Here is a 14481-nt window from a genome sequence, read left to right as displayed (position 1 = left end):
GCCTGAGTTGCTCAGGTCTTTGCCTCTTCCTTATCTGCACCACCAGGGTGAGCTCTCCAGCACTATTCTGGCTAAATCCCCCAGTAGATCCATCGACGAAAGGCAAAGGTCTCCAGCTCTCATGCCCTCAGGCCAGCTCACCTTAAGGCATCCAGAACCAGCTCCACTGTACTGCCCTGCCAGGAAGCATTCGCCCAAAAGGCACTTTTAGCAAGTCTTTTCCACATACCAAAACCTCTCATCTGATTTAAGGAACCATTACTTAAGCAATTTTCAGACTTTCTGGTTTGCCAGGACTCAGGTCTAAGTTATGCAAACGAAAACAACGTCAGAATCTCAGATAGCAACCAGTGACTAATCACAAAAGGCGATTTCACAGCCTATGTGCCAGCACTCAGAGCTTATCCAGATACAATGGCTCTGCTAAAATTAGCTACACATTTTAGGGTTTCTGTGGCCTGCCAGTGACCCATTTTGGATGGTTTTGCATGGGGTGAGACAGATGGGGATCTATTTTTCAACGTTGGGAATGTGGTATTAGGGAAGGACTCTTTTGTCGGAATGTAGCATGACTATTAGCCAACGTGGAGCAAATATTATTGTAACCTCCCCAGTACTCTTCTTAATTATGGTCATTGCAGCGAAATAAGCAAGACATAATGCGATAGCTAGTTCTGTGGTAATGGTGATGGGAGTGTATATCTCCCTTCTAGAAGGAGAGCGACTGGAATTTCCCCCATCACACACCGTTCCACTGGTGAGCACGGCTCCACGTAGTCTTGGGTGCAGAGCAAATAGGAGGTGAATGATTAACTGAGGTTGGGACTTAGATGCAGCGCTTGTGAGTGCTGTTAACTGAGGTTGGGACCTGTGATGCAGTGCTTGCAAGTGCATCACCCAGGCTGGCCAGACTTTGCAGTGCTGGAGTGCTCCTGTAAGTGACTCCAGCAAGCTAGTGGCTCACCAAGTTCATTTGGGTGGAATTGTTTCAATGGCCCATTGGCTCTGCTCTTTGAGGGTTAACAGATGTGTGTTCATTCTCTCCAGGGGAAGTCACACAAACTGTGAATATCTTGCTTTCCCGGCATGAGTCACTGAAGAGGCTTTTCCCCCAATGAGTACTTAGGACAAATTTGTCAAAAATTAGGTGGCTGCAGGTATGCATATTTATTTCTGGATCTTCTGCTCCCTCCCATTGATCTGGTATCAGGTTTTGTGTCATTAAATGCTGATGTGGCCCTTACAGTTCTGTAGTGGAACTTGAAACCAGGTGTAGTGATGTTGTCACCGATACTCCTACTATTGGCTAGTCAAAGTGTTTTTTGAGTCAGTGTCCTTCCTAGAACTGTTTTTGGCCTTCTGTGACAAATGCCGCTTGCATTTTGATAGTGATCGCATTAAATCTGTAAGTCTTCTTGGTAACATGGCCGTCATCACAATTCATAACGTCCTGAAGTTTGGGAGACTAGTGGGTGCTATTATCTTGACAGAATCTAGAACCACCTTGGAGAAGGGCCTCTGGGTGTGCCTGTGGAGGGATCATTTTGATTGCATTCATTGATGTGGGAAGATCCATCTCAGTTGTGGACAGGACCATTTCCTGGGCTGAGGAATGCTGAGCTGTATAAGATGGAGAAATAGCGGGTCAGCAGCAACAGCCATTATTTATTTCTCTACTTTTTGGGTATGGATGCAACGTTCCTGATGTTCCAAATGCCTGCTTCCCTGTTTTAGTTCCCTGTTATGATAGACTGTACTGTGACAGAGGTAATCCTTTCTTGGAGTTTCTTTTGTTAAGGGCATTTTGATTACAGCAACAGGAAAAGAAACTACAGCAAGATGGTTTGTTTGTTGGTTTGGTTTTGGTTTTTTTGTTTGTTTGTTTGTCTTCAATTTTTTTCTTCAGTGTGCTAAGGTCTCATTATACAAGCTTTTCACCTTCTCTGTTTGGTTTATTTCTAGGTATTTTACTGTTTAAATTATTATATTTTAATTTTTCCTAATGTATTTTTCTTTATAAGTATGCTATTGGTGTACTAAAATAGCTGATGGTTTTCATGTCAATTTTATATCTTGCTGCTCTGTTGAAAGTGTTGCTCATATTTAATATTTCTTTGGTGGCTGAGTGTAATGTGTGTGCCTTTAATCCTAGGAGTTGAGAGGCAGAAGATAGATCTCTGTGATTTTAAGATGTATGTATACCAGCCTGGTATACATAGGGAGTTCTAGGACAGCAAGATCTACCTAATAAAACTCCATTTCTTAGTTACTGTTCTAGTGCTGTGAAGAGACACCATGGCCAAGGTAGAAAGCATTTAGTTGGGGGCTTGCTCATAGTTTAAAGGATTAGTCCATGATCTTCATGACAGGAAGTAGACAGGCATGACACTGGAGCAGTAGCTGAGAGCTTTATGGAGAAGGGGGTAAGGCAAGGCAGAGAGTTGGGGAGCAAGGGAGCAAGAGTAAGAGAATAAGAGGTAAGAGAGCAAGGAGGGGGTAAGCAGCTCCTTTTATAGTGGGCTGGGCCTACCTGGCTGTTACCAGGTAACTGTGGGGAGGAGCATACCTGGCTGTTGCCAGGTAACTGTGGGGGTGGAGTCCAGACAGACTACTAGGAGCTTGGGGCATTGCCTACTGACTGATGACCACACACCTCTCTTCAGGGGGCCAGGGGGCGGGGACGGGGTGGGGGTGGGGGGACCAGTTGGAGGCTGTAGCTGCAACAGGAGCCAGGGGCCCAGGAGGCGTGGCCAAACACCTGCCGTCCCTTAGGGTCACCAGGGTTCCAGGCCTGTGCTCAACTGGGGACCAGGCTGTCTGTGTACAGCTCACTGCTCCACATGAGCTACTTGCTATTCTTCCTCTCTAAAACCTCTTGAGTTGGGCTTGCTTGCCTGGTTCACGTTGCTCTCAGCACTACTGTCTTTCATGCTCATACTACCATGTCCCATCTCAAGGTGTTAAACTGCTCTTCTAAATCCAAAGTCCACAGTGCAAACAAGCAGCGTGATCATACCTGTCACAGTAATAACCCACACCTGGCACCAACTTCTTAGTCACTGTTTTCTTGCCTTGAAGAGACACCATGGCCAAGGCAACTCTTCTAAAAGAAAGCATTTAATTGGGGACTTGCTTACAGTTTTAGAGGATTATTCCATGATTAATACAGCAGGAAGCAGCCAGGCATCTTGCTTGAGCAGTAGCTGAGAGCTGTATATCCTAATCAGCAGGCAGAAGCAGAAGAGGTGTGTGTGGGGGGAGGGGGGGGCACTGGTAGGGAGTGACAGACAGACAGACAGACAACCTAAAGCCCCGCTGCCAGTGATATATCTCCCCGCAAAGAGGCTTTCTAATCTTTCCCAAGCAGTCCTACAAAGCAGTGTAAGGGTCTAGGATTTGCCAATGAATGATACCCCGGACTCAAATAGTATGTAAATGCAAGGAGTGTTTTATTCTGCAGTTTACCGTTACCTTGAAGTGAGCTCACAGGCTGGATTTAAAGCACATTAGGGGAATTCATGTGGGTCCTGAGAACAGACCATGTATCTTCTGCAGGAGCAATAAGTGCTCTGACTGGTGGAGCCATGTCTCCAGCCTTTGAAATGTATATTACTTTTCTTATGTATTGTATCAGGGAGGAGATGCACACATTAGCGCAGGTGCTCATAGAGTCTAGAGGAACTTGATCCCATTGGAGCTGGAGCAGGAGTGTGTGAGCTGCCCCACCATGAGTGCCAGCATCTGAACTTGGGTTGAACAAAATGAACTCTTAACTTCTGAGCCATCTCTCTAGCCCTTGATGTGTATATATTGGTTGAGTCATCCTTGATCCTTGAAGTGAAACCAGCTTAATCATGATTTTTATCATAATTTTTATTTGTTGTTGAATTTGATTTGCAAGTATTTTATTTAGGACTTTTGCATGGGTTTTCCTAAGGAAAACTAGTCTATAGTTTTAATATTATGTCCTTATCTGATTTCAGTACTGGCTCATTGAATTGAGTTTGAGTGTTCTTTCCATTTCTATCTTATGAAGTACTTCAAGGAGTTGATTTTAACTTTTTTTAAAGGCCTGTTAGATATGAGCAGAGAATCTGTCCAGTCCTGAGCTTTTTGTGTTGAGAATCCACCTATTATGGCTCTTATGTCATTGCTTGTTATAGGCCTGTTTGAGTTGTTTGTATTTTCTTGATTCAATTTTGGTGGGTTATTTGTGTTTTTTTGTTTGTTTGTTTGTGAAATATGTTTTTAAAGTATTCCCTAATTGTCATGAATTTTATTGTAATCTGCTTGATGTCCCCCATCTTATCTGAAATTTTACAGATTTAGGTCTTGTCTTAAGGGTTGGTTGATTTTATTTTTTTCAAAGGGCAGTTAATGCATTTTTTTCTAGTCTTTTGATTTCTGTTTTGATAAATTTCTGCCCTTCTTTTCTGGTGTTTTTTTTTTTTTTTTATTTCCATTTCTGCCCTTGGGCTTGACTTGTTCCTGTTTTTACATCTCAATGTGCATCTCTAAATGCTTGGGAGCACTCGAGATTTTCAGTGTAATCACTAGCTTTTACTTAGTCTTTCCTCTTAGGACATCCTATGCTGTTGGGCTGTCATTTTCATTTGATTCTGGGATTTAAAATTTTTTTTTTTATTTTTCACATATGGGAGTTTTATCTACATGTGTGTCTGTGCACCCAGAAAGGGCCAGAAAAAGGCACTGGCTCTCCATTGGAACTCAAGTTACAGAAGCTTATGAGCCTCCAAGTAGGAGCTAGGAATTGAGCAGCTAGTGTTCTTAAATGATGAGCCATTTCTCAAGCCCCAATTTATTATTTAAAAAAAAAAATCCCTGATGTTGCCTGCAACCCACTGGTCATTCAAAAGCATGTTGTCCAGTCCTGCATTTGTTTGCATAGTTTCTGTCATTTCTCTTGTTATTGGTTTTTAGTTTATTCAGTTATGATTTGATAAGTTGACTTTTTTTTTTCATTTGGAGACATTTGCACTATGGCCTAACATGTGATTTATGTCAGAGAAGGTTTCAGAAGATTAATATTCTATAGTTGGTCATTTGGAATATAGTGTCGACTGACTCTGACATTTCTTTATTGACTTTTAGTATGGATGATCTCTCTAAAGATAAGTGTTATATGAAGCTGTTCACTATTACTTTATCAGGATCTACTTCCTCTTTTATGTCTATTAATATTTGTTGGATAGATTGAGAGTTCCAATATTTGATGCATAGAAATAATTCATTTTTGGTTAATCATTAACTTCTTTGATATGCAATGATCAGCTTTATCACTTCTGGTTAATTTTGGATTGAAGTCTGCCTTATCAACTACTAGAGTAGGTAGATATGCCTGCTTCTTTGGCACTCCACTTGAGGGTGCATCGATTCTCACCCTTCCACTCCTGTCTGTGTCTTTGCCAGTGAGGTGTGTTTCTTTTAGACAACATATAGTTCAATCTTATTTTTCTAACCTAATCAGCTACCACAGACCTTTTAATTGTAGTGTTAATACCATTTACATTTAGAATTACTATATAGAGTAATTTCTGTCATTTCATTGTTTTTCCTGTTTGGTTATATTTTTCTTTGTTATTTTCTTTCTCCCTGTATCAGTTAAGGGTTTGGGGGTTGACTGGGTTTGGGGGTTGACTAATTTGGATATGATTCATCATTGACTGTTTTGCTTTCATTCATCTCTCTCTCTCAGAAATATATTCTCTCGTGTGTTGATACTGCATTCCTTCTTTCTGATTTGAATTCACCTGTATGGCTTTGTGGTAATGGATTTCTTTAACTTTTTTAGGTCTCAGAATACCCTTATCTGCTGATTTTAAAAGATAACCTTATGGGGGCTGGAGAGATAGCTTAGTTATTAAGAGCACTGACTGCTCTTCCGAAGGTCCTGAGTTCAATTCCCAGCAACCACATGGTGGCTCACAACCATCTGTAATGAGATCTGACTCCCTCTTCTGGAGTGTTAGAAGATAGCTACAGTGTAATCCTATAATAAATAATTAAATCTTAAAAAAAAAAAAAAACTTTAAACGATAACCTTACTTTATATCTTTATTAGACATCATTTAACCTCAGGGCTTGAAATACATCATTCATGCTCTCATGACACTTAGTTCTGTTGAGTGCTCTGATGTTATTTATACGTGTTTGCTTTTGTATGTCAGTTGACATCTTTCTCTTACATCCCTAATATTGTTCCTTGTTATGTGTTTTTGTCATCTTGGCCATAATAGGTCTCTAGTCATGTCTGTGTAAGACTTTAAATGTGTACTTTTCTTGGATGTCACTGTATTTAGATTTGGGAAGTCTAGGCTATCAATCACTAACAAGATTTTTTTTCTTTTCTTATTTTTTCTTTTCTTTCTTTCTTCCTTTCTTTCTTCCTTTAATTACTCAGTGCTGTCTTCTCTCCTTTTATTCTTTATTTTGGGAATTTGTCTTTTTTTACAATTTTCATTTTGATTTGCCTATATAAAGGTATATTAATTTTGTTGCATTATTCAAAAACCAATTTGGCTTTACTGATTTTTCTCTAATGGCATTTGTTTTCTATTCTATTTTTCCTATATTCTTTTTGAAAATGACTTATTTATTTGTATTCAATGTATATAAATGTTTGTCTGCATGTACACTACATACTTGGTACCAAGGAGGCCAGGAAGAGTGTGTGCTCCCTTGAACTGAAGTTACAGCTGCAATGTTACTGCTGGAAAACTAACCCATGTCCTCTGCAAGAGCAGCAAGTTCTCTTAATGACTCAACCATTTCTCTGGCCCCATTTTTTAAAGTAATTAAGTAATTACTTTTTTAAGTAATTATTTGTTTGTTTGTTTTTTGTCTGGAGCCATGGCCTTGTGGAAAATTTCTAGCTTAAACAACCCCGAGAGAATATTCGTGGTCATAGCAGAAAGAATATTTGTGGGTAGAGAGAGCACTGTGATCCTTGGTTCCAGGAGCCGAAGGTTGCCACCTGACCTTCAGAGAGCCCCTTGACCCCAGGTTTGCCCTGACCTGTAGGGATAATCAGTGGAGACCTAAGGGCTGGGGAGAGAGCATGGGAGGGACAAGAAACACGCAAGACAATTAGACTGATCAAGCTCTGAAAAACTTTATTCTGGGATGGCAATATAAGAAAGAGGAGTCTTCAAGGGAGGGGGGAAGAGCCCATGGGCTCTTTGAAGGTCAGGAGGCAATCTTCATCTCCTGGAACCAACGGTAACAGTGACCTCTCTACCCACAAATATTCTTTCTGCTATGACCACGAATGTTCTCTCAGGGCTGTTTATGTAAGCTAGAAATTTTCCACAAGTCCATGGCTACGACCATGGCTCCCAGCAACTCTTAATTGGATACTTTATGTTTATATTTCAAATGTTATCCCCTTTCCCAGTTTTCCCTCTGCAAACCCCCTATCCCATCCCCCCTTACATCCCCTCAGTTCTCTGAGGGTGCTCCCCAACTCAGCCACTCCCAAATTACCTGCTTCTTATTTCTAGCTATTTCTAATAATACTTTTCATTGCCTTGTGATCAGAGGGTATATTTTGCATTTTATTCCTTTAAATTTATTGAAACTTACTTTATGTCCTAGCATTATAGGCAAATGAATATTGATATATAATCAAATAAATGTTATCTCTCTGCATATAAAGTGTTTTATATATGTCAATTATATTAACTTGATCAATAAGTGTTGTTTTGGTCTTCTGTACTCTGGTTAATTTTCTCTTGATTTTGTTATTTTCTTTTTTTTTTTTTTAATCTATTTTGGTCTTTTTTTTGAGATAGATAGACTTTCACTTTGTAGCTCAGGATAACTTGAAAATTACTGTTGCCCAATCTATCCTTGAATAATGAATTATGGCATTCCCCCTGCCTCAAACACACACACACACACACACACACATACACTGAAGAGCACACAGTACACATAAACACCACATACACACCACACACACCACACATGCACATACACATCACACATAGAGACACACCACACATAGCACACATACACACACTACACATACATACACAAAACACATGCATGTACACACACACACAGCACACATACCCACAGAGAAACATAACCTGAAAGTAAATTTTGTCCTTAATTTCCTCGAAACCCATGTAATAGTCCTCTGCCTTTTTCAATGATTAACATCAAGCACACTGTCATGAATTTATCAGTAATTTCTGTTTCTATTTTAGGGGATGTGATCAACCTTGGCGACAGACAGCTCACTGTTATGCACATGCCAGGTCACTCCAGAGGCAGTATTTGCTTACACGATAAAGACCGTAAGGTGCTCTTCAGTGGTGACGTCGTGTATGATGGATCACTGATTGACTGGCTCCCATACAGCAGGATCAGTGACTATGTTGGGACTTGCGAGCGTCTCATAGAGTTGGTGGACCGAGGCCTTGTGGAGAAGGTGCTTCCCGGGCACTTCAATACCTTTGGTGCCGAAAGGCTGTTTCGTTTAGCTTCTAACTATATTTCAAAAGCTGGGATATGCCACAAAGTGTCTACTTTTGCCATGAGATCTCTTGCAAGTTTAGCTCTCCGTGTAACAAATCCTAGGACCTCACCCTAGTATCTGCACTGGTCATTTGTTTGTATTAACTGTGTAAATTAACCCAGTTCCCCCATGTTGTTGGAAACAGTTACTAGTGAGCATTTCAAAAAGTGCTTTAAGACCACAATTGTATGTTAGAGAAAAAGAGGATTAAGGAGGAAGCCAAAAGAAAAAAGAAAAAACAAAAACAAAAACAAAAACAAAAAAACCAGAGTCTTAGCTTAGTATCTTTTTCTTTTCTTCAAGGAAGAAGCCACTTAAACAAGCTTGCAATTGGCCAATGCTGTCATTTCAGAGTGTGTGTCCTGGCAATGTTGTGAAGTGCTCCATGCATTAAGGATGCACTCACAGCATCTCAAAGAACTGCCCTTGTCCCATAGTTTACTTCCCCAGATAATGACGGGGAAATCATATGGGGTTCTGTGCTTATAGTTTACACTTGATTTTATCTCCATATTTTATTTAAAGATAAAGTTTATTGGGTTCAAAAATAAAGTAGAACTCAACGTAAACTAGCATTTAGAATGACAGTTAAAACAGCCCATATTTGTGATCCTGGATTTTATGCCTCCTTTTTTATTTATTTTTTAATTTTTTGTATAAGGCATAGAACATGCTATCTAACTTTACAGTTGAACAGTACAATGGATTTTTGTCTTACTGCAAAGCTTTAAATGTAAATTGCAGAGCACTTCAGTAAAAAGCTACTGCTTGTTGTTTGTTATTGTGTAAGTAATATTTTCAAGTCATGAAAGTGAAATTCAAATGTATGTTATCTAACTATAAATTGTCAGATTTCTTAAAAGGACACTGTCAGGCAAATTTGAAAATAAACACATTGAGAATAATTTTTTATTATATCCTATTTTAGTATTAATAGATACTATAAACACATTTTTTTTGGGTTAAATAGCAATTTCAGTATTGTGTCATGTTTTACAGTACCAAAACAACTCCTGATATCTCTGACATCTTGATGTAAACAATTCTTTTCATTAATATAACATGTATATTACCACAGAAGAATATTTAAATTTGTTGCAGTATATGTATTATCTATTAACTAGAGCCAATGGCCTTCTTTTCCTGATTCACAACACCTGTTCCTGTTCAGTATCCGTTGTCTTAAACAAGAACAAGTCTATGTTCATATGTCATAGAAAATTACTAAACCGCAATTCAGTGATACTAGGTAAAATGTTTGGGTTCGGTGCTTTCAATAATAATAATAACTTCTCAAAACACCTTTTGGAATATTTCATAAAAGTTTTTAAAACAGTTTCCCACTACTTTTTTTTATTATTGCTGTTTTATTATTGACATTGTCGACCAAACAGATCTACTTTTGAAACTCAGATCACTCCGTACCAGCAGCTCTTGTTTCTGTCAAGTTATGTAACATTTTTTCTCTGCAAACTACCCAGGTTCTTTAGGTTTTTTATTCATTCAGTAGACACATATGCAGGCATGCATGTGTGATCTCACACACACAGACACAGACACACAGACACAGGCATGCCACATTTACACATAGGTACACAGTACTGTGCTAAACAATGTAGGATGTTCAAAAGTGAAAGAACTCACTATAGCTAGAAGTTAAGGCCACAACCCCCCCCAAAAAAATAATACATGCAAGTTGACATTAATAAATGTAATGCTTAAATGTAAAGGATACAAGGAAGGCTGTGAAGTTGGGTAAGGGCAAATTCCTTGGAAGAAGGGATTTTTTTAGTCAGATTTGGAGGGAGGCTGGGAAATAAAAAAGATGTGGGAAATAAAAAAGAAGTTTTCAGGAATTGGTAGATGGACTAGCCTATTCCTTGCGACTGTATAAATTTAATTTTCTGGAATCCCATTTCTTCCAAATATCATATGCTCAGCATGAAAAAGACGGGTTTGTGATATTGTATATGTGGCTCATTCTTAAAGTCAGATGAACTGAGCTGTCATGTGCCACCATATAAACCTTTGCTGACACTCAGAAAGGAGGTCATGATTGGCTCTGTCGTCCTTGAGGACGGTGGGTCTGTTTCAACTGGTGTCACAGTACCGAGAATAGAGATTGGTTCAGGGCGACTACAACCACTTAATAAGCCTTAAATATAGCCATTATTTTTGTATCAGCAGCACAAAATAAAGCCAAAAGTCCTTAATCATTGACTATTTTCTCATATTTTAGTATTTACTTTAAAATCAGGATAGAGTAGGCATTAAGCTTTATTAGGAAAATTTATTCCTGATGAGATGTTTATTTATTAAAAGTGCAATTTTTCAGTATGTTTTTTAAATTGCAATGTAAGATTGCGATATATTTCACTATTGCTACCCTGTGAAAATATGGAAGTAAATTTATACTCATTTGGTGTTCACAATCCATTTTAAATGTGCGCCCTGGAGGTAACTGGCCATCATCACACAGCATGGGCTAGGAACAATGCTAGTAAGTGCACACAGGTTTGCCTGCTCCCGACCACGCCCCCTCTTAAACCTGCACAATACACAGAATTGTCCACATAGATTTTTTTACTTTCTAACATGCCATATATGTGAAAATAAATCAAATAATATCAAATCCTAAGAGCAGTTTTAGAAAATATGAAAATATGTATTTTCACCCTGACAGTGACCCTTGTAAATTTATGATTTTTTTTTGAAATAGAATATTGTAGTGGAACTCAAGGTTGTCAAAATGTTAGACATGTCAAAATTATTTCTTATTTATTATTGCTAATAATGAGCTTGTGGACTTTCACTTTATTTAATTAATGTCTCTTTTTAACTGAGAAGCTTGAAGCAAACAGAAACTTTGTGTGTTATACTCATATAATTGAATATCTGGTTATATGTATTTGTTCTAATGTGGGAAATATGAATGTGACATGCACAAATTGTCCTATAATTTTCAAATATGTGTATGTAAACATTGGTGTGGTAACTATTAAAGTGGCCATGTATTTCAGTGTTCAAGTGGTGCTTTTTATATAACAACATATTTCTTTTAAATATCTTAGTATATACTATATAATACATTTTGTTTTACTAAATGAAACTTTGTAAAGTTCATAAAAATAAGGTATAGAGTCTGGGGAGAAGCTATACAGAACCCAGAAGCAGCAAAACACCTGTAGAGGCTGCTCGACTTCATGCACGAGGAAGCCAAAAGTCAGTGGATTCAGCAGCAGTACGGTTTCTCCCATGGGAGATAAAGTCGATAAAAACAAATCTGAAGTTGATTCAAAGTATAGATGTGTAAACCAGAGCTTATGTGTATGCAGTAGGAATGGGAGGAGCCCATTAAAAAGACTCAATTACAACAAAATTTAAGTCTTAATAGGAGCTTGGAAGACAAGAATGCTGAAAGCAATATGGAGTATGGAGGCCCAGCTTAAGCAGTTTCCCTATTAACAACTGGGCTAGAGACCATTCTTCTGGTATTTTGGCAAAGAATATGTCTAATTTCTTCTCTTGTCCTAAGAATCTGCCTGAGCCTAAATGGAAAAGTTTTATACTAATTCCAATAGCAGAGGAGATTTCAAGACAGCCTAGCATTGACTCTGTTGCATGATTATTAATAATCATTTTTTAATGCAGTTCTACAGTGAAAAATGGCAGGCAAGGAAAAAAGAATATAAAATACACTTTGAAGAAAAAAAAAAAAGCACTGCGGAATTTAATATAGGAGCCAGAGCTTGTGTTGAAATCTATAAGGAGAGGTAAGATGCTAAATTGAATGAAGGCATTGGTTCTCTCTGGCAAGACCCCATCCAGCTAAGCCTGCAATTTATAAAAGCAAGGAGCCTGTGGAATGTTTATTTTAAAAAAGCAACAAATCAAAGCTTGTGCAACTGTAATTCAAGCCGAGGCCAGGCTCCATCCCACTGCCAACAGTAGCCAAACAGTTCTGGCTTGAGTGTTCTAAACGATATACAAGTAAACAGGGTGTGGACTATTCCTGTGCAGTTAAGGAGAGCCACCGAGGCCAGGTGAGTTGGCAAGGAGTCCTGGCATGGAGGCCCCAAGAGGCCATCTGTGAGATCATGAATGTTAGGGTTCAGGAATTGCCACACAAACCGTATAAACACAGATCTCCATTAAGCAAGAATAGTTTATTGAATGCAAACCCTGATACTGAACGTTCAGGACCACAAAAAGGACTTGGAAGCTCTCGGGGTAGGTTTTGTTTAGGCAAAACCTTGGTTCAAAGGTTTAAAGGGCAAGGAGGGGAGCAATTGGCTAACTAGGCAAAGTATTATCAGCTAAACTGTAAGCTGATTGGTTCTGAGTAAGGTAAGGGGGTTGATGGGTGGCTGGTGAGCAGGAATTTCAGAGCATTGAGATAACAGAACATGAGTATTATAATCATAACTTTTTTGGCTTATTAGTAGCATTTTCAGTGTCAGTCATGAAAACAGGAAAAAGTGCCTGGTGATCAGCTTTGACTAACGCCTTATTAGATATAACAGTTCATACCGACCTTTGATTTTATGGTTCCTATGTAAAACTTTGTGGAATTTCTTAAGATTAGCAAAGTTCATACAGAACATTCAAAATGTATAGAATAAAACAGGGTATGTGGTCAGCATGTCCTTGAGCCAAGTCACTTCTCTGTGTCCCTGACTGACAGGCATGCTACAGTAACATTATGAAATAGCTGGCAGGTATGGGACAAAATGGCTACAGCTGTTCTGGGGGAAGAGAGGAGGGTCAGACCATAACAGTGAAAGTGAAAGCTGAGTTGCCTTAGGATGTTGGAGGTATGAGACCTATGGGATGTCTGCCAAGGAGAGCTGCAGACAGAATGAAACCAGAGAAAAGTGTGCTGTAGTCAGTGAAGCCAGACGGGCAGAGCCATTTAAGCTGCATGATATCAGTCATAGAACTACATGATTTGGAGTTTGCCTTGAGCCAACATTTCCTCACTCTGCCTCTTTTCTCCTCTTGGAATAGTAATGTGGGTTCTGCACCATTATATGCTAGACATACGTAATTTGCTTTTTGTTTCTAGGTGGGGATTAAAATTAAGAAATTGTCTTGGGTCTTAGAAGACATGTTATACTTTTAAACAGTGTTGAGGGTGTGAATGACTATGGAAACTTTTGAAGTGGAAATAAATGCATTTTGCATTATGATACAGCTGTGTGCCTAAGAGGCGCCAGGAAGTGGAATATAGTGGTTTGACTGAGAATGACCCCATAGGCTAATATGTCCCAATTCTTGGTCCCCAGATGGTGGAACTGTTTGAGAAGGATTAGGAGGTGTGGTCTTGCAGGAGGAGATGAGTCAATGGGGGAGGGCTCTGAGATTTCAAAGGCCCATACCATTTCCCACTTTGCTTTCTCTGCCTCATGCTTGTGGATGAAGGTGTCAGCTCTCAGCTACTGCCCCAACCCATGCCTCTCCCTCCTGCCATGCTTTCTTCATGATGAGCCTGGGCTCATCCTATGGATTAGATGTTTTCTTTTGCAGTTGCCCTGACCATGGTGTTTTATCACATCAGTAGAAAGTAACTAGGCAATAGTTTTAATAGATACTATACAGCTTAGTGTCTTTAAGGGCTTGTGTATTTGCTGATACATAGTAAAGATTAATATGCAAAGAACAGTTTTTACTAAGTGTTTGTTTGGATGGCTTTACTCTTAATAGAAAAAAAAAAAACCCTAGGATTCAGTTATCTATAATGTACTTGTTCATGATTGTCAACATTAGCTATAATTTTAAAACTCATTGTCAGAATAAGACTTAGAAAAACACTTAAAAATTGTTTTATGCTTATACATATATTTTCTATAATTTAGTTCTTATTGACTTAAAACTCACAAGTGCCCAGTACCAAATAAAACAGTAAAGCAATGAATATAGCATTTTTATAAAGAACAGTT

The 14481-nt window shown here is 38.8% G+C and overlaps 1 protein-coding gene across 1 annotated transcript in view; it reads left to right on the top strand.

Moving 5' to 3' along the window:
* Mblac2 (metallo-beta-lactamase domain containing 2) overlaps positions 1–11556 on the top strand; it is a 33405-nt gene extending 21849 nt beyond the window's left edge. The window contains exon 2 of the mRNA XM_021180819.3: positions 8232–11556. Within this exon, the coding sequence (XP_021036478.1) occupies positions 8232–8617 (386 nt within the window). The 3' untranslated portion in view covers positions 8618–11556. The remainder of the gene's footprint in view (positions 1–8231) is intronic.
* The last annotated feature ends 2925 nt before the right edge of the window (positions 11557–14481 follow it).

Source organism: Mus caroli, unplaced genomic scaffold, assembly GCF_978045245.1.
Source record: "Mus caroli unplaced genomic scaffold, Mus_caroli_1 scaffold_15, whole genome shotgun sequence".
Taxonomy (NCBI): Eukaryota; Metazoa; Chordata; class Mammalia; order Rodentia; family Muridae; genus Mus; species Mus caroli.
This window is presented reverse-complemented; position numbering and strand designations above follow the sequence as displayed.